At 44.8% G+C, this 27,988-nt stretch overlaps 2 protein-coding genes across 6 annotated transcripts in view; one reads left to right on the top strand and one right to left on the bottom strand.

Annotated features, from left to right (window-relative positions):
- Positions 1-99: 99 nt before the first annotated feature.
- SEMA4F (ssemaphorin 4F) lies at positions 100-27,986 on the bottom strand. 5 transcript variants are annotated; one of them, XM_004029482.5, is made up of 14 exons: positions 27,681-27,986; positions 25,498-25,649; positions 24,553-24,612; positions 24,226-24,324; positions 19,354-19,447; positions 8,573-8,692; positions 8,321-8,472; positions 7,480-7,658; positions 7,121-7,268; positions 6,772-6,994; positions 6,522-6,631; positions 6,247-6,407; positions 2,824-2,882; positions 100-2,559 (listed from the first exon to the last, which is right to left on the bottom strand). In XM_004029482.5, exons 1-14 carry the CDS (start codon positions 27,823-27,825, stop codon positions 1,949-1,951), a joined length of 2,313 nt encoding a protein of 770 aa, XP_004029531.4. In that variant the 5' UTR covers positions 27,826-27,986; the 3' UTR covers positions 100-1,948. The 5 variants fall into 5 exon arrangements, with proteins under 5 accessions (XP_004029531.4, XP_004029532.4, XP_018877101.4 ...); XM_004029483.5 differs by lacking the exon at positions 24,226-24,324 and having other exon boundaries at positions 27,681-27,984; XM_019021556.4 differs by lacking the exons at positions 25,498-25,649; positions 27,681-27,986 and adding an exon at positions 25,458-25,475.
- M1AP (meiosis 1 associated protein) overlaps positions 27,438-27,988 on the top strand; it is a 96,949-nt gene continuing 96,398 nt past the window's right edge. Inside the window, exon 1 of the mRNA XM_063695758.1 lies at positions 27,438-27,621. The gene's annotated coding sequence lies outside the window, so the exon portion shown is untranslated. The remainder of the gene's footprint in view (positions 27,622-27,988) is intronic.

Consider the following 27,988-nt stretch of genomic DNA (forward strand, 5'->3'; position numbering starts at 1 on the left):
GCGTAAGCCACCATGCCCGGCCTACGAATGTCATGGTTATCATATAGTTAAGCTATATGGTTATGTATAGTAAGCCCATTTTTGCAATAACAACATCTATTGGTACAGACAGGTCTTTATTGTTGACATATTTTCTCATTTAATCCTTGAAGCAACCCTGAGGTAGGTTTTATTATCCCCACTTTGCAGATGAGTAAACTGATGTCCCTAGGTTAGGTTACTTGCCGAAGATCACACATTTATTAGTGGCAAAGCCACTGATAATTCCAAACCCAAGGGGACTCTTTTGAGTAGTTCACAGGCTGCTGCCAAGGAAAGTAGAGCAGAAAACTTTGAAGGGGAAGGACTGGATCATTGACTGGAGCTTGAGGGGCTCAAGCACCAGGGATGAACGAGGCACATTCACAGGCCAAGACCAGGACTCAGCAGGAGAAGCCTAGAGCCATGTGCGAGTGGTCAAGCAGGAAGAGATCTTGACGTTTGGTAAGAGTTGACAATGTCATCAAATACACATAGAGCTCAGCTTCCAGGGACTGGAGAAACAAGGAGGCATCCAGCAGCTACCAGTCCAGGGACTGGCCACAGTCAGTCAGACCCAAAGAGAATTGAGAGGCAACAACAGTCTTCCAGACCCAGCAACCTTTGGCATCTCAGTGGTAACTCCATTCCAGCAAATCACCCTGTTCCAGGCAGGGCAAGGCCAGGGAGAGCTGCCACAGAGTGATGCCATCCTAACTTGGCCTCAGTGCAGTAACCTCAGGGCAGTGGTCCTTTAACTTTGTTAAGGCCTTGAAAATCTGACAAAAGCCATAAAACCTCCCCACAGAGACATACAGACACACATGTACAAACAACATTTTGCATACAATTTCAGGGAGTCCATGGACCCCAGGTAGGGGGGACTCCTGCTTTAGGGCAAGGGTGTCACCCTGAGTAGTCACTGATTGCAAACGTATCTTTATACTGCTCGTATATCCTATGACTGTTCCCCTTCTGTTGTTCCCTAATCATTAGAATGTTGTTAATTTTTAATGGGAGCCAAGGAAATGGGGTACAGCCTACACTCCAGCCAGAGAAAGCAGCTGTGACACGGCAGTGGTGGCAGCCAGAGGGTAAAAACAAAGAAAAGGACGGGGTCATGTGTACTGCTGCCCTTCCCACCCGGAAGGTCACTTTAGGAGCTTTTCTCTACTCAAATTTAGAGTAACGTTGTGGGGCAATGGGGAGAGGGGCAGTGTTTCAGTTCCTTTTAGAAAGGAACGCCATTCCCTCTATGGCTACAGGGTCTAAAGTTCTGCAGGCAACACCCCCATTCCAATCGTCTCCCTCCCCATCCCTCATAAATATTCCTAAGCATCAGCCCAGTCATTCATGCACATGTGGCCAGGTCTCTTATGAACACCATGTATTTACACGTACTCTTTCATGGAAGGAAAACTGAGATGGGGAAGATCTCAGGGCAGAGACTCCATGTTGCAACATGGGGATCATGCACTCCCCACAGATTCAGATAAACTTGAAGAATAAGCAGAACTACCCCAAGGACACAGTGCACATTTGCCCCCAACCACCTCCAGGGCTCTTCCTTCCGGCCAGGCTCCACCCAGAAAGCAAAGTCATAGCTATGCCCTGTGCCCCATCCCCAAAACTGATGGGCCCAAGATAGGGGGCCAGGGATGAAGGGTTACAGGAGTTCAGATGTTAGGGGGAAGCCCTGATTTGCTGCAGAAAGCAGTTCTGATTTCTCATGGGAAATCAGGAATCAGGCAAAGGTCTGGCCCCAAGCCCATCCAGGCTCAGAGAGAACAGATACTAAAGTCCAAGCAATCACTCATACTCAAAGAGAACTCAGAGGCTGGGATGGTCTTCCAGGCCCAGTGACCCCCAGCATCTCAGTGGTCGCTCCATTCCAGTGATCACTTATACACTAGTGGTCATTTGCCCAGTTCTAGATGGATGTTTCATCACATGTGGCTAGAGGAGCCCCAGTTAGCCGAATGTGGGCTGGGCTTGGGCAAGGATCAAGCAGGAAGGGTGGTGAGAATCCACCAAAGCCACTGCCCCTCTTGGCCAGAGCCAGCGGCAACCGCTCATCTTCAGGAGAGGGGGAGGGAGGGTCTTGGCTGTAGCTTGTGGTCCCAGAAGGTGGAGCCCCCAGGTCCAAGCCCACCTTGTCTCTAGCCAGAAGTTCCCTCTGTCGCCGTCGCTGCTGACGCCGACCAATCAGAATGAGAGTCAGGGATGCTGTGAGAACCCCCAACAAGAAGCCAGCCAGTCCCGCCCCCACTGTGTGGGCCCGGCTCGGAGCATCTCGCTGGCTGCCCCATACCAAGCTGTAAGCTGCTACCACACGGGCTGCCCCACCCTCCTGACATTCACAGGCATAAGCGCCCATGGCCCCTGGGGTCACCACCACTTCCAGTCCATCCCGCCGGGGGGTGAGTGCAGTCACTCCACTGGGCTGGTGCCACACACAGGATGCCCATGCTGAGCTTGGAGAACATGGCAAGACCACATGTGCAGCTGTAGCCACGGGTACTTCAAACACTACTGGACGTTCTGTGAGAAACAGCAAAGGCACAAAAGGAGGTGAGGCTAAAGGCTGGAGGTGTGATGAAGAAAAGTGTGGGGTGATGTCAGACATGAAAAGGGGCTATGGAGACTAAGCTAAAAAGGGGATTCCTAAAGAGGCTAAGGCCCAAGGTTCCTGGCTGCCACATCTTCCAGGATCCAAGGTTTAGAATGGTTCCAAAATGAACAACTCTCTAGCCCCTTTCCATCCACTCCACCCACATTTCCCTAATCCATACAGACCATACAGACCTCCAGGCTCTTTAGGACACAAAGAGGAGACATCTGCTGACTCTATGTCTTGGACCAACCTACAAAGAAGAGAATGCTTGGTAAATCCAGTGTGAACATTCCCTTCAACCCTCCTCAGTATTACTGAAGACTCCCTCATTCAATATATCTCCCATCATCCCAGAAATCACTCCAGAAATATCAGTCAAGTTTCTCCTCATCACCAAATTTTTCCCCAATACCTCTTAATATTACTCATGACATTTCATTTGCCATATCAAATTCCATGCATCTTTCTAGCAGACCAGTGATAGCTAAATTTGCACTAGGTCTGTTGTAAAGATGTTTAGTGGGGGTGCTTTAAAAGAAACAGAATCTTCTAAGAAATGAACCTGGTTCTCCACAACCACAAGATTTCTCTAGGAAAAAAAAGGATAAAAAGTATAGGGATTATTTTTTTCCTCTTATTTAAGAGAAAGAGCAACTCCTTTTCTGTAGAAGCTAATCAAAATTCCTTTAGGGTCAGTGAGGTGACTTCTTGTTTCCTAAAAGCTCCTTGTCTCTACAAAGGAACTCTTCAATAGTGGTTGATATATACTGGCCTATGTGTTATTTCAAAGGATCTGGGGTCATCCAGCCAGAAGCTCCAGGCACAGTCCTGGCACTTCCAGGATTTGGGTGGACTATATCTGATGGAGGATAGCAAGATGGACTGCTCACTGCTGAACTCTCTGGCACCACTCCCAGAGGCCGGGAAGTCAATGAGACCCCTACACTAGGGTTGTCAGTGAAAAGGTCTGAACACACAAAGCCTCAATCAAACACAGACTCATCTGAGTATGAACTCCCTCAATATGAATTGAGGTCCCTGAAATGAGCTCCCAAGACTGGTATGAATAGATGGAAGTTTCTTGGGTAAAACCAAGGTTGATTAGTCTAGCTGAGAGTGGGGAACACAGGAAGACCACATGTACAGCTGCTGCCACAGGAACTTCACAGTCTATGTTCTTCTCCCTTGGATGAACTGAGGTATGGGCAATGTACACAAGAACAACCCAGAACACTGGCAATAAACACACAGCCCACACTCCCCACCACCCCCCTCCACTCATGTATACCTTAAGGGAATCCTTGAGGCTCAAGTATAGAGGATATCTAAGACCAGTGAATTCTTATTTTAATGGAAATTAAAACAATAAAGGACAGAATAAAGCCCTTGCTTTTCTCTTAGATGTTTAAAAGTTCTCCCCCAAAAAACTAAAAGACCAGGTTAAAGTTCTTAACCAAAAATGCAAAGCTGGCCAAGCCTGTCATCCAAGAGTTACTTTATATCCCCAACTGGCAAAAAGTCAAGAATCTGATCAAGAGACGGCATAAGATTTTACACTTATAATTCAAGACAAATATCAGAAAAACAAAATTAAATGTTATGACTAATCTAATTATATGTCAGTTTTTTCTTTCATATCTAGCCCTACAGATCAGTTACCATTTTAAACATTTCACTCTGTTTTGACATGTGTGAATTAATCTGTTTTATTCCAAAAGACAAGTACTTTTACCTCTACAGAATTTGTAGCCATGGGGTTTTGTAACATTCTGGATTTTGTATATACTTGAGGTTCTGTAGTATACAAATATGCTATAAATTAACTGGACTTCAAAACAGGAAATCTCAAGGTCAGTTTGCAAAAACACTTTCGAATCAAGTGATTAAAAATACTTTACTGGAAGATCTCAATAATTAAAAGACACTTAAGAAACATATCAACCAATTACAATTAACAAGCATTATTTGGATACTGACATAAATTTTTAAAATATATGCAATTGAAGAAATCAGAACACTGACTGGATATTTGATGACATTAAGAAAGTAAGTTTTTGGTATGATAATGGTAATATGGTTTTTTTTTTAAAGCCCTTGTATGTTAGAGACACGGACAGAAAGATTTATGGATGAAGTGAAATGATGTCCAGGATTTGCATCAAAGTAGTTGGGAATGAGTAAACGTACTGATGAGGCAAGATTGACCAGGAGCTGATGGTTGTTGAAGCTGAGGGATGGATGCATGGAAATTCATTATACAATTCTCTCTACTTTTGGATATGATTGAACTTTCCCACAGTAAAATGTTTTTAAGAGTCCTGGGCTGGGCGCAGTGGCTCACACCTGTAATCCCAGCACTTTGGGAGGCCAAGGCAAGTGCATTGCTTGAGGTCAGGAGTTCCAGACCAGCCTGGCCAACGTAGTGAAACCCCGTCTCTACCAAAAATATAAAAATCAGCCGGGCGTGGTGGCGGGCACCTGTAATCCCAGCTATTCGGGAGGCTGAGGCAGGAGAATCGCTTGAATAAGGGAGGCAGAGGTTGCAGTGAGCCGAGATGGCGTCACTGTACCCCAGCCTGGGCGACAGAGTGAGACTCCATCTCAAAAACAAACAAACAAACAAACAAAAAACTCCTTATCTAGTAGAGATACATACTGAAATATTTAAGATGAATATGATATGATGTCAGGGATTTGCTTCAATGTGACATATGCTTTTAAGCTGCTAAACGGAAAATGGATGGTAGGAGCCCAAAATGGTCAAAAGAAGACCAATTAGGTTATTAGAGTAGTCCAGTTAAGAAGCGATGATGGCTTGGACTAGAGTGGTAGCGGTAGAGGTGGACAGAAGAGGGTGGACTAAGGACATTTGGGTGCTAGAATCAGTACAAATCATAATACAATGTGGGCAATTTCTGGCTTGAGCAACTGGATGCATGGAGGTCCCTTTACTGGAATGAGGAAAACCAGAGGAGGAGCATGTGAGAGAAAGAGGAAACAACAGTGCATACTTTGACTTGCTAAGTTTGAGTTGCTTATGAAGCATCCAAGGGAATATCAAGTAGACAGTCGGATGGGGAGTTCCACAGCTCAACTAGATATATTTGTGGTTGTCATTAGCACTCAGATGGTATTGAAAGTAACCAGAATGAAACTGCCTAGAGAGAGCATGAACGTGTGAAGAGAATGGGTCCAGGACTGAACCCTGAGGAATATCAACATTCAGTTGTTGGATGGGAAAGTAAAGGAGACCAAAGAATGCAGTCATAGAGAGAAAGAGGAAAGTATTTCAAGGAAAGACGGAGTGGACAACTGTGAAAACACTTCCAAGAGCTCTTGTAAGATGAAAACTAAGCAGCATCCACCAGAGATGGCACACTGTCAGGTCAAGGCAGGTCCAGCAGAGAGGCAAGGACATTGATGAGGTAGCACTAGATGGACAAACAGATGAGCTAGTATGGACTGACAGAAGGACACACGAGTAATGTAGACACTAACAGACAGAAAAAGAAAACAGCCTCCGGCAGGGCAGCATTAACAGATGAGAAACGTAGACATATGGATGGGACAGAGCCCTGGCACAGTAAGCAAGAAATCCAGGCAGCTACACTCACCCTCGGTGCTCCCCGGCATGGGCCACACACTCATCCAGCCGGAAGCTCCAGGCACAGACTGGGTCCTGGGCCAGGATGCACTCTGAGCAGCTCTGGAGACGGCCACAGTTGGTTGTATTCACTTGTGTCACCTCAGTACGGGAGCCAACCAGGAGCCAGCTCTACAAAAACGGAGTGGGGAAGGGGAATACACTGGATCTCCCAGACCTCAGGGTCACAAACTGGCTCTGGACTCAGATGTCTCCCCAATAGACTCTCCAAAATCTACAACTCACGTGGTACAATTTCATGTTCTCAACTGGCTGTGGCTCTGGGAATAAGGCCAGATCTTCAAGAACACTGAGCTGAGTTCCGATCCGCACTGCTCGGTGGAGGTGTCCATCCTCTAGGGGACAGGAAAGGAACAAGAATAATTACATAATTGCCCCTGTGCCTGGGACTCAGACCTGTATGTATTACAGTACCCTCTCTGTGACGAGAATGTGTATGCACTAGGTAGGCAGCCTGCTTGACCATTAAATATACCTGTCCCCAGGTAGAGCACATCATACTCTTTCCCTGAGAGGCTGGTCACCCTGTGGGCCACGACTCTGAGATAGGCTGTATCTGTAGTGACCAGCAGGGGGTGGCCATCAGCTGGAAACACTGGCCTGTCCATGAGTGGGTGGTCCCGGATGAAGGTGAGTACGCGGTCAGGCAGGGAGAGAGATGAGCCAAAGTGCCGGAGCTTCATGTTGTTGGTGATGCACTAGAGGAAATACAGGGCTGGTGACAAAGTTTCCCAGGAACAGGACATGCCAGTGTTGCTTAGTGGGGCTCTTGCCTTAATAGCAGCTCTTGACTTCAGGTCTAGAATGAAGATCTGCCCCCTCACCTCTCCAGGTCTGGGCTGGGGCACATCATTGTCCACGACAGGCAGTCCTCTGTTGCAGTCATGTTTTAGTTCTCTGAAGGGACCATTCAGCACTGTCCGAATGTCTTGTGGTCGGAAGGCACAGACAGCAGAGATAGTAGCCCCCTCCCTGGAATTCACAGGTTGGAGCTGGATATATGGAGGGGTCTGGGGGATAGCAACTCATCCCTTGTCAAATGAGATGACCCCCGAGAAACGCACAGGGAGCCATGCAGCCAAAGGCGGGAGAGCCTGCCCCCTCTGGAAGAGACAACACTGACATTGTGCCAACCCCACATATCCCCCACCCTGTAACTCTCCTCCACACCAAGACCCCTCACCACTGGGAAGAAAAGATGCCATAAAAGATGGGAGTCCCTGCCCCAAGCTCAGGTCGAAGCACAGCAACATCCTGCAGGACACTGGAGGCCCGGCCATGCTCAGGCCCTGGACAGAGCAGGTCAGCTTTCAAAAACGTCGTCCATCTCTGCTGGAGGGTCTTCCGGCCCCCGAGGTCCCCCTGGGGTGACAAACACATGGGAGGTTCTCTTTAGATGATCATCATTGGGCAAGGAGCATGGAGACCAATTTAAGTTTCCTCCCTGACTTCAGGGCAGACAGACAGATGGGGAGACAGATACATACAAATGCAAGGACAGAGAGCCACACAGAGTAGCTGCGGGGATAATGAGATATGAGGGTGAAGGGGTCACAATAACAATGACAGTGACTAAGTTAACTGTGCCCTTATAAAGTGCTGTATTATGTGTTTTACGTAAGTTACCTCATTTAATCCTCAAACAGCCCTCACAGACAGGCATCATTATTATCCTCTTTTTATAGACAAGTTTCAAAGACACTAAAGAACCTGGACAGAGTTGCAAAGGCAGTTAAATGGTGGGTAGGGCAGGGACTTGAACCCTGGTCTATCTGTCACCAGTTCCTCCCTTTAACCTCTACACTAGTCCACCTCCTGTAGACAGTGTGTCACAAGGGTAATTGTGCGTGTCAAAGAGGCCAGAGCCTCTCTCTCACATTACTCAAGCTCCCAGAAGAGAAGTCAAGGCAGAGAAAATAGGAGACACAGGAGAGATTCAAAGACAGAGACCCAAAGAGGAAAAGATAAGACGGGGGACAGACAGAGCAGGAGACAACAGACAGACAGCTGGGATGGGGTCTCACCGCACACACACGGGCCACCCGTGGGACTTTAATGCGCTCGTATGAGTCAAATGCTCGGGAAGTCTCCGTAAAGAAGAAGTAGATTTCGTCGTCTCCATCTTCATCCCCCCATTCGGCTGGGCTCAACGCCACGGCTGCGACAAAGGCTGGGGCTGGGAATACCAGTGGGCTCAGATCCTCACAGACACAACCTAGGACTTCCCAGACTCCACCCCATCGGTCCCCCCAGAGGACCCCTCTCCCTCTCCCCACCGTTCAGCCAGGAAGGCAAGGTGTCTGTCCGAATCCAGTCCTCGGCACGACCCACTGCTCGGGTGATAATTGGCTCTGTCCCCAGGTAGTTTTTCACAGTGGCAGCATAGAGGACCCCCCCTGCAGGGCGACAGGGAGGAGATGGGCTATCAGGGACCCACTGAGGGAAGCAACAGAGGTCACAGGCAGAGTAGGGCATAAAGCAGGGCAGCGACTCTCAGGGACTAAACACCCATGAGTGCCAGACTCTGCTGAGCACATCACAGGCATTATTGCAATTAAGGAAATCTAGACATAAACTGCTCCAGGGCAGTCAGGGAAACCAGGATTAAGAAAATATTGTGCAGAAATGTCCATGTGTATGAGAATAAAGGCATCCCTCATAAAAATCAAGCTTGTTTCTCTGGGGCTTTTTTGTTGCTGTTTCAGTAATCCTGTAATGTGCTGATTGTACTGTGACTCTCCAAAAGGGGCATTTGCTTTGTAACAGGTCCCAATCTTATTTAAGTTGTCCCACTACGGTAAATGTCTCAGGGGATGAATGTTCTTTCTGAACATTAGTGGGCGTACACTGCTTTGGAACAAGTCACGATTTTAGAGAATACTAGACTCACTTGGGGAAGTGATTTAAATGCAGATCCCTGGGCCAGCAATTCTCATTCAGTAGAGCTGGGCTTGGCTCAAGAACCTGCATTTTGAAGAAGCAATCAGAGTAATCAGATGCAGGTGATTCAGGACCTCACTTTGAGAGATACTAGCCTAGGATATGAGTGGAGATTTCACAGGCAGCCAGGAGAAGCAACAAGGAATCAGGTCCTCCCTCCTAGTACAGTGGAGGGGCAGAGGTGCTCCAGGGATAGTGGAGACTGAGTAAGAGACAAATTACAGACACTCTGGGAAGGAAGGGGGGTTCAGCTCTGTGGGTTGAATGGGAGAGAACTGTAGCCACTCTGAGTACCACCACCAAGGCCTCTGACATGAGTAGGAGGAAAATGAATCAGAGAGTAGTACCAAGTCATGAACACCCTGGAGGTGTGTTGAGTATCACAGGCACTCTGGAGAGAACAAGGTGGCATGCCTTCACCAGCTACTATGTACAACAACTGCGCCGGGTGCTAAGTAAATCCCTGGCCCCAAGAACCCCCATGTGAGTCAGGAAGACAAGTGTGTAATCAGATTCCGGGAGGCACAGACTAACAGATATGGGGGACCCAGCTATATCTACCTGAGGGAACAGTATCTCAGAGGCAACATGTGAGCTGGGTATGGGAATGAGAAATTTGCCAGATGGAAGGAGGACTTCAGGGAGGAAGACAAGCAACCAGTTAAGAGGGTAGTCATGCTCAGCCATGTGGGGGCAGAGAGGCTGCTGGGCAGGGCCAGTGAGCAGAGAGGAAGCTGGAGGTGTGGGGATGGGCACTCAGTTGTGGTTAGTCTGCTCTGCCATGCCAGCAGATATGCACTTTACCCTGCAGGTAAGAATAAAACTGCAGAGATTTCTTTTTTTAGGAGGAAAGTGATATAAACAGTTTTGTTTTTTAAAAAGATAATGCTACTTAAAAGGCTATTCATACAGTCCAGGCAAGAGTGAAAGGCCCAAAGTAAGGCAGAGGCAGAGGAAATAAAGGGGCTGGATTTGGAAGGCATTTCTGAGGTAGAATCCATTAACAGGATTTGAAATTCATCAACTGAATATGAGATGAGACAGAATGGAGTAAACCAATGTCTCTCAAGGTTTCTAGCTTCTAAGACTGATGATAGTCAGTGGTGACATTATTAACCAAGCCAGCAAATGATAGAATAAGGCCCATAAAAGAGGCAGCTGGAGAGGAAATAAGTCCCCTTGTTGCACATCCTAAGGCTGAAGTGCCTTCAGGATATCGGTCAGAGATCCTGGAAAGCAATTAAGGGAAGAGCCTGGGAACAGGGCCAGAGTCAGCAACTTGGGAGTCATCACACTTCATGCTTAAGTCATGACATGAAAGTCATAGCCCGGGAAAAAGGTAAAGCCAGAAGAGAGCACTCTCATTTAAGGGGAGAGCTACCAAAGGCAACTGAGAAGATCCAGTCAGAGGCTAGAGAAGCAAGACAGGCTGATGTGCTGGAAGCGGGTGCATGAAACCTCAGCCAGAACCACAGGGCTCATGCACACTGGGGGAAGCAGCAGAGAGTGGGGGGCCACTTGGAGGGAAGCATGATCATCCTGGGGTCACAGATGCTCCAGAGAAGCGGCATGTCTCAGGCACCAGAAAGGTAACCAGCACTGAAGAAACACTCTACGCAGAGAACGAGAGGGCCAGAGCCTTACAAGGGCAGCAGTGCAGGGGCTGAAAGAGTTCTTTTGGGGTGGGGAAGTGAGACTATTCCATTATTTGCAATTATAAAAAGAATCCAAGTGTTTGGGAGCCAGGAAGACTTGGGTTTGAACCCAAGTACTAGTACTTGTATTAATACTAGTACCTAAGTATTAGTACTATGATCTTGGGCAAAATAACTTTTCTAAGCCTCAGGTTCCTCAAACGCAGAATAGAGATAATGCCATCTTCCACTCAGAATAGTGCTAAGGGTTAAATAAGATAAATAAAGAGACCTAGCTAAGGCCTGGCACATGGTTGACATTCATTCATGTTAGTTATAGCTCCTTATGAAACTTCAAAGGGCCATATGCTTGATCTGCCACCAGAAGAGGGGGAAGCTATACAAAGATATTCCATTCCCTTCTAGAAAATTTCAGGAAAGAAAAACCAAGTATTGGTCAAAGGTCCTGGCAGAAAATGGAGCAGCAAATGAGCCAACCCTCTGTATTTCCAAGGGGGGAAAAGTTGACACAGAGGCCAGAGTTTGAAAATGTTCCCTAAGAGCATGACACATTAAATGCTCTAAAACCAAAACCCTGGCAGAAGCCGTGTCATGGATACCCTAAGAATAGGAGATGTGGTAAAGCAGATGCTGGGAGCGTGACTTGGTACGTAGGGTTGGAGAAAAACAATCATAAATATTCTGGAAACAGTAAAGGACCACAGATAACCATGCAAAGATGCAGCAGTAGATGGAGGTCACAAAACTTCCTAAGTGACCAATGTGGGAGTCAGCAACACTGGAGCTCAGAAACACTGAGAGGTGCGCAGTCACTCAGAGTGGAACAGCCAAGGATCACTGACACTATGAAACAGCAGGAGGGATCAGACACTTCGGGAGCAAGTAGCAGGGCTCCAGGTGCCCTAAGAGTACGAAGGGGCTTGCAGCACATCTTACAGCAGACAGACAGACAGATATACATGTACACACCCCTACACAGCAGAAGGAATAGCAACCATTACAATATTGAGCATAGGCGTCCACAAGATCACCACATGTCCTGGACTCTTCAGGACACTCTCAATTCCAAATATTGTGATTGTGATACATTGCTTATATAATAACACCGACCATACAACTGTTTGGCAAATTATTGCTGAATGGATCAAGGCCACATCCGCCATCGGCAAAAGATGATGTGCAAAAGCGAGTAATTCCCACAGTGATGAGTTTGCTCAACAAGCAGGTTAGAAAACACCACCAGGAAAAATTCAACCCTATTTTTATTTTTTAAAAAATAAGTATATATGCCTGCAAGCATAGGAAAGATTATTCATTGAATAATCCTTGTTTTTTGTAGTTAGCATCTTTTACTTTTATAGTGCAAAAAAAACTAAGATATTTTCATTTTGAAAATACAAAAAAAAGACATTGAAAGCCACAAAAGACGAAGAAACACAGCCAAAGAAAAATCATAATTATGTGTAAAAATAGATCCCAACTTGCCCAAATGGAAAGCTTGTAAACATGTGTCATGGCAGTGAATATTTCTCTACAGCCTGGGGGTTTAAAATTTCTATTCTGGCATCAGAATGCTTCCTTTTAAAGGAGAGTTACAATAGGAATTATCAGTTCATTAGTTTTTTGTTTGTTACCTTTTGTTTTGTTGTTGTTGTTTGAGACAGAGTCTAGCTCCGTTGCCCAGGCTGGAGTGCAGTGGCGCTATCTCGGCTCACTGCAATCTCCGCCTCCCAGGTTCAAGCGATTCTCCTGCCTCAGCCTCCCAAGTAGCTGGGATTACAGGCACCCCCCCACCACACCCAGCTAATTTTTGTATTTTTATTAGAGACAGGGTTTCACTGTGTAGGCCAGGCTGGTCTCAAACTCCTGACCTCATGATCTGCCCACCTCAGCCTACCAAAGTACTGGGTCTTGAACTCCTGACCTCATGATCTGCCCATCTCAGCCTCCCAAAGTACTGGGATTACAGGTGTGAGCCACCATGCCCAGCTTACTTTTCAAGACAGGGTCTCACTTTGTCACCCAGGCTGGAGTGAAGTGGCGTGAAGAGCCTCAACCTCCTGGGCTCAAGCAATTCTCCCACCTCAGCCGCCCAGCTGGGACCACAGGCATGCGCCACTATGCCTGGCTGATTTTTTTTAAAGACAGGGTCATTTTTAAAGACGGGGCCTTTAAAGACCCCGTCTTTAATTTTTAACAACAGGGTCTCAGTATGTTGCCCCAGCTGGTCTTGAACTCCTGGGCTAAAGCAATCTTCCCACCTCGGCCTCCCAAATTGCTGGGATTACAGGTGCGAGCTACCACACCTAGCCTTGTACATTAGTTTTAAAAAGCTAATTTTTTTTTTTTTTTTTTTTTTTTTGGCCACGCTTGGTGGCTCATGCCTGTAATCCCAGGACTTTGGGAGGCCGGGGCGGGTGGATAACCTGAGGTCAGGAGTTCAAGACCAGCCTGGCCAACATGGCAAAACCCCGTCTCTGCTAAAAATATAAAAATTAGCTGGGCATGGCAGCGCATGCCTGTAATCCCAGCTACTTGGGAGGCTGAGACAGGAGAATCACTTGGAGACAGGAGAATCACTTGAACCCAGGAGGTGGAGGTTGCAGTGAGCCAAGATCACGCCACTGCACTCCAGCCTGGGCGACAGAGCAAGACTCTGTCTCAAAAAAAAAAAAAAAAAAAAAACTGATTTTTTACATGCCTTGGCCTTTCTTCTTCCACTGCCTTTTCTTCTCATAGTCAGACATTTTTCAGGATAGATAGCTCCTACTCAAAAAGTCTTTTCCTTATTTAAGGATTGAGCCAGCTGGATATTTTTTAAAAAAAAAATTTTTAAGCCTATTATTGGGCACAATTAGATGATTGGAGATGCAGTGTTGACTCTACCTTTCCCTCTGTTGGCCATGTAGGATTTCTGTAGCTGTCTTGTTTTCATGTGTGAATGCTAGTCTCAGAGATTTAAGAGGTAGACTTGGCCTCAAAATGTTGGCAGCATGCAGTGCATCTGGAACATGTGCAGAGCTCCTTGGCAGATGCGTTCATCACAAGATGCAATGACACCAAAACCATACGATAAAAACACAGGATGGGTTCCCAAAGAGAAAGAGCAAAGTCTTCTGCTCTTCTTGATAGAAACCCTATCTATTATAGGATGTGATAGGGAGGCCCAAAGACAACTGACTGCTGTCTCTAGCTTGGGTACCTGAGTGTATGGCACTATACACTCGGAGGAGGGAAGACTGACAGAGAAGCAGGTTTGGGGGAGGTGAGTAAAGATGATGAGCTCACTTTGGGACATGATGATTTTCAGATTCCTGTGGGACATCCAACTGAAGATGTGTGGAAGGCAGTTGGATGTGTGGTCTGTACCTCCAGGTAATGTCCAAGAGGCAGATGCAGATTTGGGAGCCATCAGAATGCAGTGGAAACAGAAGCCATGGGCTCACTGAGATCACAACTACACAGAGTGAGAAGAGAAGAGGCTCTTAGGTAGAAGCCCAAGGAACTCCAATGAGCAGAAGACAAAGAATGAGCAGAAGACAAAAGGCCTGTCAAGGAGACTGAGAAGGAATCACTGATGTTCTTAGGCTAATGTGAATGTCAAAATATTCATATTTTTCCAAATTAGAATAGCGCAAATAAAGACAATGAGATCATTTACTTAATTGTATCTAAGTATAGTACAGATAAACTTCGTATTTGAAAATAAGATTTCAGAGGCTTTCCCAAAAGAAACAGAAGTACCAATAAACACATGAAAAATTGTTCAACCTCACTAAAAGAAATGCCAATCAAAATATATATATCATACTGGACTTTGTAGGAGGTCACTGTTTGTTTGTACATATTACTTGGGACTGGCAATGGGACAGGCCCTTTAGCCACTGCTGGTAGCCATTGCTGGTAGGACTAACTGGAGAGCAATTAATTTGTCCAAATCCATCAAGCACTATCAAAATCTATACTCTTACACCTAGCAATTCCACTTTTTGGATTGACTCATATGCAATTAAGTAGATTAATGCAAAGAATTATGTAAAAGGATTCCTGCTGCAGCATTATTTATAAAAACAATAATTTTAAAATTTGAATGTATAATTATATAGAAATAATTAAGTCATGCTACATCCATCTGTGTACGCAGTACAAATTATGTAATTGTATGCAACTGCTAAAAATCATGTTTTGAAGAAACAATTTCTATGATGAGAAAATGCTCAGTATACAATAGTAAATGAAATATACATAATTCCAAGTTATAATAAATACGCAGACACATAGACACGGTAGAAGAAAACACTCAAAATACTCCAAAATAATAATAGTGGTTACTTGGTAATGATAGAATTACAAATAACATTTTTACTTTCTTCTTTATATATTTCTACATTTTCTCAATTTTCTACAATGCACATTGTAATTTTTACAATTTTAAGTAAATACTCCTATTATATTCTAATCATATTTTCATAATTAAAAGCTCTTTTCATTTCAAAATACTGCTATTATCTTTAAGGACATTTTTACAGAACCTAATTGGGAATTTTGGTTCTAATGATTATATAATGTTACCACTATTTCTATACTGCTATTTTCAAAACAGAGGCAAAGCAAGGCATAATGAATCATTCTTGAAAGCCCCAAGTAAACGCTAGCACTTATGTCAGACCAGGAAAAACTTTTAAATTATAACCCTGTAAAGTAATAACTTCAGATGAAAATGTATAATATTAGTATTGACTATGATTTGGATCTGAGACAGCTAGAGACATAGAGTTTCCACATTAACTGAAGCTAACCATTCTAAACCATTAGGAAGTGAGTTCTGATCGCCTCCATCAATTATCAACTGAAAGGCAACCCTGAATTTTATTTAAAAAAAAAAAGACTTAAAACCTTTTTGAAAATGTTCCTCCCACTTTGTCTTATAATGATCTTTATGAAATTTGTATTCTTGTGCTCGCTTCAGCAGCACATTTACTAAAACTGGAAATTTGTATTCTTAAACCACATTCTAATATGAATTCACTTGCTGACCTAATAAAGAGAAATTACTCACAGAGGGCTAAACATGCTTAAAGATTACTGCTTGAGGCCAGGTGCAGTGGCTCACGCCTGTAATCCCAGCACTTTAAGAGGCCGAGGCAGGCAGATCATGAGGTCAGGAGTTTGAGACCAGCCTGATCAACATGGTGAAACCCCATCTCTACTAAAAATACAAAAATTAGCCGGGAGTGGTGGTGGGCTCCTGTAATCTCAGCTACTCAGGAGGCTGAGGCAGGACAATCACTTGAACCTGTGAGACGGAGGTTGCAGTGAGCCGAGATGGCGCCACTGCATTCCAGCCTGGGCGACAGAGCGAGACTCCATCTCAAAAAAACAACAACAACAACAACAACAAAAAATTACTGCTTGAAACAAAAGTACGATAAATGATTATCTTAGAGTGTTGCAAGAAGTCATTTTGCTGATAAACAGTTTTATAGACTCAAGAGATATCACAACCACGAAAACTCAGAAATCTTTAATGACTCTGAGTGTTATCAAAGATGTTGATTAAAAACCTAGAAAAATAAACTATCGACTAAATTGTTTTATTCAAACATGTATAAGGAAGGTCTCAATTTCAACAATAGATAATGATAATCATGACAACTCAAAATATTGTATTTAGTCAATATATACTTTATGCTCATTTTCAAAAACTTTTTTTTATTTTTCAGAAAAAGATAAGTCATTAACTATAAGACTAAAGAGTGACTTAATGGCTGGGTGCGGTGGCTCACGCCTGTAATCCCAGCACCTTGGGATGCCGAGGTGGGCGGATCACGAGGTCAGGAGATCGAGAACATCCTGACTAACATAGTGAAACCCCATCTCTACTAAAAATACAAAAAATTAGCCGGGCATGGTGACACGTGCCTGTAGTCCCAGCTACTCGGGAGGCTGAGGCAGGAGAATGGTGTGAACCCAGGAGGCGCAGTTTGCAGTGAGTGGAGATTGCGCCACCGCACTCCAGCCTGGGCAAGAGAGCAAGACTCTGTCTCAAAAAAAAAAAAAAAAAAAAAGAGTGATTTAATTTGTATAGCTTTTAAAACTTTCCCTAAAAAATAAAGTATGCATAGGAAAAAATTTTCATTGTTAGATCTTGTGTCCCAATTTTTGTTTTACATAAAATATTTCCCAAAAATATAGGTAAAAATTAATTTTATGATAAAGTTGGCAAAAAAAGTCAGCAAGGAAAGAAAAAAACAGTATGATGAATGATGCTGAGTCAACTGATTAGCTAGCTGGGAAAAATTAATTTAGATCCCCCTCTCATGCGATTCATCAAAATAATGCCAAATATTAACAGATCAAAGAGTTATATGTTTGGAAAAAATTTTTAAGAAAAAAATGTTATCTGCTCTTTAAGTGAAGGATTGAGCTTAAAAATTATACACAATCACAAAGGAAAAGATATGTAATTGAAACACTAATATCCTACCTGTTAACTGGTCCAAGAACATAAGCAGAGGATTTACCAAAGAAGAAATAAAAATAAGTACTAAAACATGAAGAACATTCAACTTCACTAATATTCAAAGAAATACAAATAAAAACAAGGTGTCATTTTTAGACAAAATAGCAAAGATTTTTTTAAATGACAACAATACATTCTGGTGAAATTCATGTGAGAGAAAAGCCACTCTCATTCACTGCTGATTTAGGGTGTAAATTGGTATACCCTTTCTAGAAACTCAATTAGCAACAGATAATGAGCCATTAAATGTTCACACCCTTTGATACAGTAATCCATTTCTCGGAATCTTAAGAGGACAACCTAAAATGTGAGCAAAAATTTATGCACAAAGATGTTCATTACAGTAATATGGATAATAGCAAAATCTTTGAACTAATTAAATTTATATAAATAATTTGGAATTGTTTAATTCAAGGTAGATTAGCAGAATAAGTAACATGTCATTAAACATCTTTACAATGAATTTTTAAATTATATAGAAATGCCTGTGATATAAAATTACATGACAAAATTCAAAATTACATCCATGTAGCATGACATTTAAAAGTTTTATAATGTGCACATGCTCATAAAATTTCCATTAACCTGCTTTACACTACCACAAGAAAATGGCTTTTCGCTGAAAAGCCATTTGGAGGGTGTATGTTGGGTGGTCTGACCTAAAATTCAGGCTATGTGGCACAAAAACAATTTGCTGTGTGGCTGCTAATAAATTAGCCATTCTCCAGAAGAGGTTTAGGTTTGTGATAGAATCATTTCACACTTGAGCAATCACAGGCAGCTTGTTCAAAAGAAGTACTAGCAGGAATTTATTTAATAGTCATTACTGACTCCCCTGAGCAACAAAGGACTGGCAGCAAATGTATGTGCATGAATGTACATGGGTGTGCACACACATTAATATCCATTTAGAATATGATATGGCTTGGATGTTTTGTCCCCTCTAAAACTCACATTGATATGTGACCTCCAAAGTTGGAGGTGGACCTAGTGTGAGGTGTTTGGGTCATGCAGGCAGATGTTTCGTGAATGGCTTGGTGCTGTCCTGGCAGTAATGAGTGAGCTCTCACTCTGAGTTCACAAAAGATCTGTTTAAAAAAGTACCTCCTCCCTCTCTCTCTTGCCCCCCTCTCACTATGTGACACACTGGCTCCCCTTCACCCTCTGCCATGACTGTACGCTTCCTAAGGCCCTCACCAGAGGCAGATACTAGCACTATGCTTCATGTCCAGCATCCAGAACCATGAGCCAAATAAACTTCTTTTCTTTATAAATTACCCTGTCTCAGGTATTTCTTTATAGCAACACAAATGGACTAATACAGGATATTAGGAAATATCCTAAAATATTAGCAATAATTTTCTAAGTGGAGATATTTTAGAATTACACTAATATGGTACCACTAGACACACAGGGCTATTTACGTAAAATTAAATACTATTTAAAATTCCTTCCTTCAGTCACACTAGTCACATTTCAAGGGCTCTATAGCCACAATAGCTAGTGTCTACTGTATTGGACAGTGCAGATGTAGAACATTTCCATCATTACATAAAGTTCTTTTGGAAAGTGCTGTTCTAGAAGTTTTCTTCATGTTCTTCTTTATACTTTTTCCAAATTTATTACAATATGCATTGTAGTATATTCCACTTATTAACAGGAATAAAAACACTATGAGAAAAGAAAATGAGGTTAAGAGAGGAAACATTACACTAGAGGTGCAGAGGACACATTCTGTGGAGAGAATCCTGGGGATATCATACTAGGTGGGGAAAAGCAGGTGGTCACACAGGCACTCAGGGAAGAACAGGAAAGGCTAAAAAGAGACATGAGAATAATAGACATTCCAAGGTAAGAAAGAACACAGAAATTCTAACAGCAGGGGTGGGGAAGGAGGCAATTAGCAAGAAGTTACAGGTTCTTGTCTCTCCCCACTCACCAGCCATTACAGCTGCTGACCGCTGAGCTGGCTCAAAAGGACATTTCCCCCGGCCACTCTCAAGTCTTTCAACCTGCTGGAACCTGGACACGTCCTATAGACCAGAAGGGGGCAATTGGTTTAGGGGTCATAGGGAAGGTTCATGGTGAGAATTACAAAGATGGTCAGATGAAGGAAAAGGTCAATTCCCATTCCTCTCCCCTTCCACTCCCTACCCCCAACTATCATCCCCATATTACCAGTCAGCTATTCCTGATGCCCCCATCTACTCCTGCATTTCTCATCTCTGCTATCCTTTGTTCATCAGTTTATTCCTCTTCCCTCAATTCCCCCAGCAGCCAACACCCACATGCCCTGATGAAGAAATTCCTAGGACAGCCCAAGAAGCACCTAAGAGGCTGAAGGTAGGTCTTTCCTCTGAAACACTGCTGAACTGTAGGGTTTGTAACTGGCTGGAGAATATGCTACATGACAAGAAGGATCAGGAAGAAAGCAGGCCTCCTGAGGACTGGAAACCTTAGAAAGGACAAAGAAAAGTGCAGGCTGATAAAGGACCATCTGAAACCCAGAGGCCTAGAGAGACAAGGGCCATCCTCCTCCTATTCCCCACCCCAAGGATGAAAGACAGAGCTGCATCATACGACCAAGGGCAGAGGACAGGGGAACCAGCAAAGTCAGTAAAGAATGACCTGAAGCTCAGGTCAGAATGTGAGAGTTTGGTAGGTAAGTACCTTCCTCACCCAGGGACTCCAGAGGGACTGACATGGGCAAGGAACAAGAGGTGTAAGAGCTTCATCAGGGCCAGCCAGAAGTTACCTTAGTCTAGCATTTGGCACTAAGAGAGGCTTCAAGATAACATCTAAAAACAAGGATGATTTCAACCTAGGACTGAGAGGGAAGTTAACAGTGGCTGGTTGAGAGTCAAAGTTATGGCATGGAAATGACAGGTATGATATCTTTAGTTCACAAACTGGCATGGGCATATGGTGTCATTGGAGCCTAATTACTTCCATGGTAGCTGTTGCAGAAATATCAATATATATCCCCTGAACATAAGTGTACTACTGGCCCACTCCGATTACTCATCTCTTGTTCTAGATGGCAAACAAGATTCTATTTTACTGAGAGTCTGGAAGAAGGCCTGTTAAAACTTTTGAAGTCCCCAAAAAGGGAATGCTGGGTCAGAAGAGTCTGCTGGAATGGAGGACTCCACAGAGGCACAGCTCTCCAGCTGTGTGACAGTGGGAGCATCCTCACCTGAGAAGAAAGATGGGTTTGGTGAGAGATTAACAAGATGGTTGGGCACCCTAGAGATGTGGTACTTACCTGCTGCTGCTTCCCTTCTTACCTCTCACCTAAACCATGGCAGTAAACTCCTTTCTCCACATCATCTAGCCACCCCCACCAACCAAGTTATTCTAATACCCACCCAAGATTAATCTGAAGTATTGGTCACTGACTTAATAATAAATTTTTGTGCAAGAGAATGAGAAAATAGCCCACCATTGCCTGGAGTACAACCTCATCAGCCAAACCTACTTATTTTCAACTACTTCTCAAAATGACCTTTGTTCTATCCAAACCAGATCACCTGTTATTCCTGGAAGACAAATAATGTTTTCTATGCCTATAACTACTGCCTTACATTTCTCCAAGGACTAAAGGGATGAACTTTTTCTCAGTTCTCATTCTCTTTAACCTTTATGCACCATTTGATACTTTTGACTCACTCCCTTCCTTGAAATATTCTATTCCTTGACTCTCCTGAAACTCTGCCCTTCTGGAATCCCTCCTATCTGTTATTTCTCCATTTCCTTCTTCTTTCTAGCTCCCACATGTGTATCCTAAGAATCCACCCTTAGTAGCTTTCACATATGCTTCAAAGATCTCATTCATTCTTTCCAGCCAGATATTCTACGCAAATCATTCCCCAAACTCTCCAAATCTGGTATCTTCTAAACTCTAGCCCATATTTTTATTTGACTGCTGGACTTCCTCACAGAGATTTCCTATCTGCCCTTTAAAACTCAATATGTTGAAACTAGTTCTTTTTCAGTTTTCCTCAGCAGCATCATCATATCATCCAGGTTTCTAACCTTTGAAGAGGTGAGCCTCCTATTAACTAGATAGGTTATGATTATTGCATGGTCAAAATGACATTTAACTCGGGTCTGAAAGAGACATGACCACTCCACTATATTATCTATCTGAATGTTGAGATTCTTCATTGTATCGTCATTGTGTTAGTCAGCAGCATAGTCTCTGAGAATCAGCTGTGGTAAAGCAAAGCTCCCGAAGCTGAAAGCTGGAGCTGGACAGGAAGGCTCTCTCTGAGCTATGGGTTGGAACTGGTCCTTCGGCCTTGGCCAAGAGGAGTTTAAGGCATAGGAAGGACCTTTCCCAGGTGGCTAAGAAAAAAAGCAAAGAAAAGAAAGATGGTTCCTAGTACATGAAACACATCAAATGCCACAAGAAATTGAAGACAGATAAGGTCTTCTGGGCTGCAGGCTAGACTAGAGGGACAGGATAGTGGAACAGAGCCAGAGACAAACACAGGTTTAAATTTTGGTTCTGCCTCTGCTAGCTATTCAGTCTTAGAGACAATACTTAATTTCTCTGAACTTCAGTTTCATTACTTGTAAAATGGAAATAATACCTAAATATCATGATGTGGTGATAAGAATTAAACTTAATCCTTAATGTAAAGTACCTAATACCAAGTCTTCATCAGAGCAGACACTCAACTGAATGGTTGTCATTGTTGTTGTTTGTTGTTGTTGTTGTTAGAAGTCTAACATTTTTCTCTGTTAACTGCTAGAGGTCCCTCAACAAAACAAATTACGATATTTTCCTCCAATGTCCAATGAGCTATCACTGAAGGACAGCACTCCACAGTGGGAGCCCTTAGATCCAATGCTGGAATTTCCTTTTTGTAAGAACCTTCATTTCTCCACAATCAACTTTGATCAAGTTGCTATGTCTGGAACAAAGCTCTCAGATAATTGTTTATATACAGTCTCAAAGTCATCAGTCTAGGACATGAGAGGTTCAGCAGTGAGGATAAAGGAAGAACTTGGTCAAGCAGACTGGGGCTGCTGGGTAGTAGGATAAGACAGGTTAAGGCAGAAGAGAACTTTCAAAACGCCTACAGAGCAGACAGGATGTGGCTCAAAGGGTTACCAGAGTTGACCTCTTGCGGCTAGTCTCTATATTCTCCTTCAAACAAGCCTTGACCAAAGGATGGGCCCCCATTTCATAAGCCTGCTAGACAGGAGGGTTCAGGAAAAGAGCTGAATTCTTGGGAGCTCAGGACACAGACCCCTGGCTTCACTCTTCATTGCTGATGTTCCTCAAGAAGAGACAGGCATCCAAGTCACACCAATCCTGACAGGTATGTCCAGAAAGAACATTTTCTGTCTAGATACCTTATGTAACAACCACTAGAGTCCCACCTCAGAGAAACAAGGAAGAATTAAAGGCCCTAGGAGACTAATTTAGAACAATCACACTGTCTATAAGCCATGGCTCTGGGATTCATACCCATGGAATCCCCAAGCCTGGCAGAATGGAAAAGGACAAATATGGCAATGGCAGTACCATTGCTACCTTATAAACTTAAGGAGAACTGTAGGGAAATTAGACCTCAATGTTACCTGAGGGAATACAGAGATTTTCACCAACACCCTGAACTGCGAACCTTTCCAGAATGAGGGAGCTATCCAGATGCTGGTAGGGAGCCTGTATCACCTGCATTATGAAAAGGACTTAACATAAGTCCAACCCACCCCAAGGCAGCCCAGGGGGACTAACTGGAGCAATCATGCATATGATTATGATTAGCATCCTAAGCCAGAGATATGAGGGTGGTATGTAACAAAGAGGGGTTTAGAGATACATACTGACTTGATCCAGGTGGCAGGGATTACTGAGGACTGAAGAAGAGTCAAGACAAGATCTACAGTTAAGGATGAGGTCAAAAAAGGGAGCAGTTATACTCCCTCCTATTGCTCTACAGAGCAGAAAGGGAAGCCACTGGATATAAAGGATATGTGAGGCTTCTGACTCACCCCAGGGGCTTGTCACAAATGTGAGCTGCCAAAAGACCAGTGCTGACTACTGTGTAACAGATGGGAAAAGCTGAGAATTCAGAAACAGTCATCAGTCCCAGAGATTATGACTAGCCTAGATGTGATTAGGATACACATGTCCCAAGCCTGTCTGTGTTTGAGGCTGGTGATGTCCAGGCCTTCAGCAGCAATAAACAGCATCTATAAGAAAACATGATTGACAGAGTGCCCGCCCTGAAGGCAAGATCCAGAATATGGGGCCAGCAGATATTACATTAGTGGAAGTGACATCAGAAGCCATGAGAGGAGAGAGTCACAGCCCATATACAATGAGGTTGGCAGTGGAAGTAGGAGAAGGTGGTAAGAGACAGTCACATGCTATGAAAGGAAGAAACAGGCAACGGGCTGTACTAATTAAGAAATGGACACAGGCTGCCTGGACAAAGCATACACAGGGCAAGGGAAACATGAGTTTCTGGTTTCTGAAGTCTCTCCCTGGATTTGTTGTTTCCCCAGCCCAACCAGCATCCCTAACTTCCTTAACTATCCCACTATGTCTCTCTTCACACTTTGTATATCTTACCCTCTCCAGACAACCTCCCTTTCCCTCCCTCAGTGGCTTACACATACCCTCATCCCATGAGGACAGCCCCTACACCCAATGCTTATCATGCACAATGGTTGCCTTGACCATGCCCCCATCATGGTCGCTCACAGAAAACCCTTCCCATCCTCCCACCACCACCCCAAGTAACTCACACTGGTGCAGGCACCCTCTCCCTCTCCTCCCACCCCTGTCACTCACAATAACCCCGCACTTCGGATCAAAAGCGAAGGTGCCACAAGTGAGGAGGTGAGAGGCATTGGCAATGGCGAGAATCTGGACAAAATTGTGACATTCGTCCTGGGGGTCAGAGACGGTTAGAAAGAATCAGAAGCAGCAGGTACGAGGAAGGGTAAGGTAACGTCAGGACAGTTAGATGCAGCTTTGGGATCAGAGATGATGGGTGATGGCATGGTGTTAGAGTCTCTGCCTGGGCCCATTGGGATGGAAGCATTACAGGGGACTGAGAGTCAGGGCTGGGCCAAGGTCTCAACTGACACTCAAGACAGGGCTCAGATTTACACCTACCTCTTTCTTGCCTTTCTTCCTACAGTTCTGTCTGTGAGCCTCAGGAACCATCCAGTCAATCTGAGAAAGGAGAAGTGATCATTTCACCCAGATTCCCCTAACATCAAACTCCCTCGATGTTAGAGGAGATTAAACTGTTCTGTAACCTCCATCAATTTGGGAACTTCAGAAGTCCCCCTAGAGCATTGTTTTTCAAATGGAGGTCCCCACACATTAATGAGTAATAAAATCAATTCTGAAATCATAACCAACATTATTTTTAATGAAATAGAATATATCAAAATGTATCACATATAAGAGGTAGATATTGTTTCAAGAAAGGTTTCTTTCAGTACATAATTGTGTACTGGGCCACAATACACAGTATACACTGAGCACCCCTTATCTGAAATGCTTGTGATCAAAAGTGTTTTACATTTCAGATTTTTTCAGGTTTGGGGATATTCGCAGAATACATACTGGTTGAGCATCCCTAATTTCAAAATCCAAAATCCAAAATGCTCTAATGAGCATTTCCTCTGAGTGCCAGGTTGGCACACAAAAAGTTTCAGATTTTGGAGTATTTTGAATTTTGGATTTTTAGATTAGGGATGCTCAAACTGTATAGTTCTAATAATGGTCAAAAAAAAGTTTGAAAGCTGTTTCCCTAGAGTATTGTAATTTTAATGATCTCTCTGCCCATTGTCACCTGAAACCTGGTCACTGTGGTCTCCTCCCCATCATCATGAACCTCCTTCATATCCTCCCCAGTCACCCTGACCCGCCATACTCTTAGCTAAGAAAACAAAGTGGATGATCTCCCCCCATGTCTCCCAACTCACCCCCTCCTACTACCCCTGCTGTTACATCTTTAGTTATTATGAAATCCCCCACACACACACTCATAAAATCATAGATTTAATCACATGCTATAGGGTCGGGGTCCTTCCCTCTTTTGTCTCTCACCCTGCGGGGTCTCTCCCCTGAGAAGGGCAGGGATAAAGCGAAGATGGTGTCCCGGGCGCCAACATAAAGTGTGTGGGAGGCAGGATCCACAAGGAGAACAGAGTAATTGTATGTGTGAGGGACTGCGAACCGGGTGAGACAGGAGTCAGCCTCTGGCAGGAAGAGAGGAGAGTGATGTTAGCCATCGCTTCCTAAGGGTCAAGTCCACAAGAGCAAAACCAAAGGGGCCAATTTTTGTTTTCTTCCAAGTACCATTTATTAAGCAGCCATGGGGAAGAAACAGAGCCTTGACAAGTGAACCAGAGATAGATGAGGCCAGAATATTTAGCACACAATCCAGTGGGTAAGTATGCTTTTTCTATTAAAATAGAGCACTAGCTGGACACGGTTGCTCACGCCTGTAATCCCAGCACTTTGGGAGGCTGAGGTGGGTGGATCACTTGAGGTCAGGAGTTTGAGACCAGCCTGGCCAACATGGTGAAATCCCGTCTCTACTAAAAATACAAAAAATTAGCCAGGCAAGGTGGCGCGCACCTGTAATCCCAGCTATTTGGGAGGCTGAGGCAGGAGAATTGCTTGAACCCGGGAGGCAGAGATTGCAGTGAGCCAAGATCACACCACTGCACACCAGCCTGGGTGACAGAGCAAGACTCTGCTTCAAAAAAAAAAAAAAAATCTAAACCTCATATCAGCATTCAAAATTCGTATCTATTTAAAGATTGGAATAAGTTGGCATGAATTTACCTTCCTAGCTCAACCTCTGGTTCTGGGGACCCTACCCTTGCACCAATACAGCTCTGCTCTACCTGCTTCCTCTGCTCAGTACCCTCAAGACGGCAGAATGGACACCAACCCATTCATTCCTAGATGTACTGATGTGAGTCCCGCCCACTCCATCCTCCCACACCCATACTTACCTCTGTGCCCACTCTCTCATGCTTAGTATAAGCCCTGGATCACCTGACTTCCCTTCACATCCTCAACTCTGCTTCACCTTGCTTGCCATCTAGACATCTCTGGATGCCTGGACATCAACCCAGCCTGGCAATCTCAACTTACTTTGTGGCTATTGCTCGGGTGCAAACTGAAACCCCAGGCTCTGGCCACAACTTCGCCTTCTGGAATCACAGCATCCCTATATGGCACTAGTCTGAATTTAAACTCTAAACTACTATTAACCAGTCCAGAGTTGTTGCCAACAGGTTGTACTCTTGGCTTCACTGGTTCTGTCTGCCCAAGGTGCTAATAACACTCAATGCCCACTGAGAAGACAACAAGGTCCATGGCCATGCTCATACCCACCTCAGCAGAGTCTAAAATGTGAATCGCCCCAATGATCACTTTTAACCTTGTGACGTCTCCTAGCTTCTTCCACATCTTTTCAAAGGATCATATCCCCCTCCTCTATTTTTCCTTCTGAAGACTTGAAAAATCATTTAAGCAGAACTTTACATCAACACATTGAATGGTTTACCAATATTCAATGTAGGGAATGGGCAGAGGCAGCGAGGAACACTAAGCAAGTTAGGAGAGTTAACGTGGATCCAATAATGGGAGAATGGGAGCTGCTGTCAGAGATTTCAGGGGAGCGGGAAGAGGGTTAGGAAGATTAGGGCTGTCAGAAGGGCCAAGAGGTTCTGATGATGTATAGAACTGATAGGGAAATGAATTGGAGAAGATGGAAATGCTGACCTGGGGATCGGAATGGAAAGCTGGAGTAGAATAAAAGACTGATGGGTCTGAAAGCAGAGTGGGTGTCAAGCTGGAATGATGGACCCAGGTGTATGTGCGGGGAAACGGGACTAAGGGAGACGGAACTTCGAAATGAACGACCTCGGGCAGCCCCCACCCGAGCTCTGGGCCTCAGTGTCCGAGTCTGCACGGTGAGGACTGGACGCTCCTGCGGCTCTGGGAATAGGGCCCGCTGGGGCAGCCTGGGCGTGTCGTGGGAGCCGAGGCGCGAGGCCCAGGCTGGGGATGAGGGGCTGGGGGGCGCGGGAGGAATGCAGAGAGGATGCGGTGAAGTGCGAGGGTCTCGCCCCGGTCCCGGCGGGGCGTGGGCGGCGTGGAACGCCATACACCAGGCTGAGAGGCCCGGGTCCGGCCGAGCGGTCTGAGGAGCAGGTGGGTGTGGGTGTGGGTGTGGGCGCGAAGGGCTGAGGGCGTGGGCGCCCGCGCCTTACCAGAGATGGGAAGCGAGGTTCTGGGCACCGAGCGGGGGACGCGGCCGGATACCGGGCCGCCCAGCACCGCCAGCAGCAGTAGCGGGAAGGGCGAGGCTGTAGGCTGCCCGGGACCCGGGCGGGGCCGCGCAGCAGAGGCCGGCATCTTTGGCTCCGCCTGGCCGCGGGTGCGGCGCAAGCTACGGCCTCTGCTCAGGGCCCCGGGGCTACTGGCCTCGGCCCCACTCGGGTCCTCTCGGCTCGGTCCGGCTCAGCCTGAGGCTGAGGGATGAAACACCGCCCGGCTCCGCCCCCTCAAAAAGGGGCCA

The sequence above is a fragment of the Gorilla gorilla genome, chromosome 12 (genome assembly GCF_029281585.2).
Source record: "Gorilla gorilla gorilla isolate KB3781 chromosome 12, NHGRI_mGorGor1-v2.1_pri, whole genome shotgun sequence".
NCBI lineage: Eukaryota > Metazoa > Chordata > Mammalia > Primates > Hominidae > Gorilla > Gorilla gorilla.

Bases quoted from the DNA above. Each gene is read 5' to 3' on its own strand.
- SEMA4F (XM_004029482.5), bottom strand. From the start codon at position 27,825: ATGCCGGCCTCTGCTGCGCGGCCCCGCCCGGGTCCCGGGCAGCCTACA. The intron at 7,659-8,320 runs GTGAGACCCCAT...TTGTCACCCCAG, and splicing joins GGGTGGCCCGTGTGTGTGCG to GGGGACCTCGGGGGCCGGAA. The intron at 6,995-7,120 runs GTGAGGGGGCAG...TATTTCCTCTAG, and splicing joins CCCAGCCCAGACCTGGAGAG to TGCATCACCAACAACATGAA.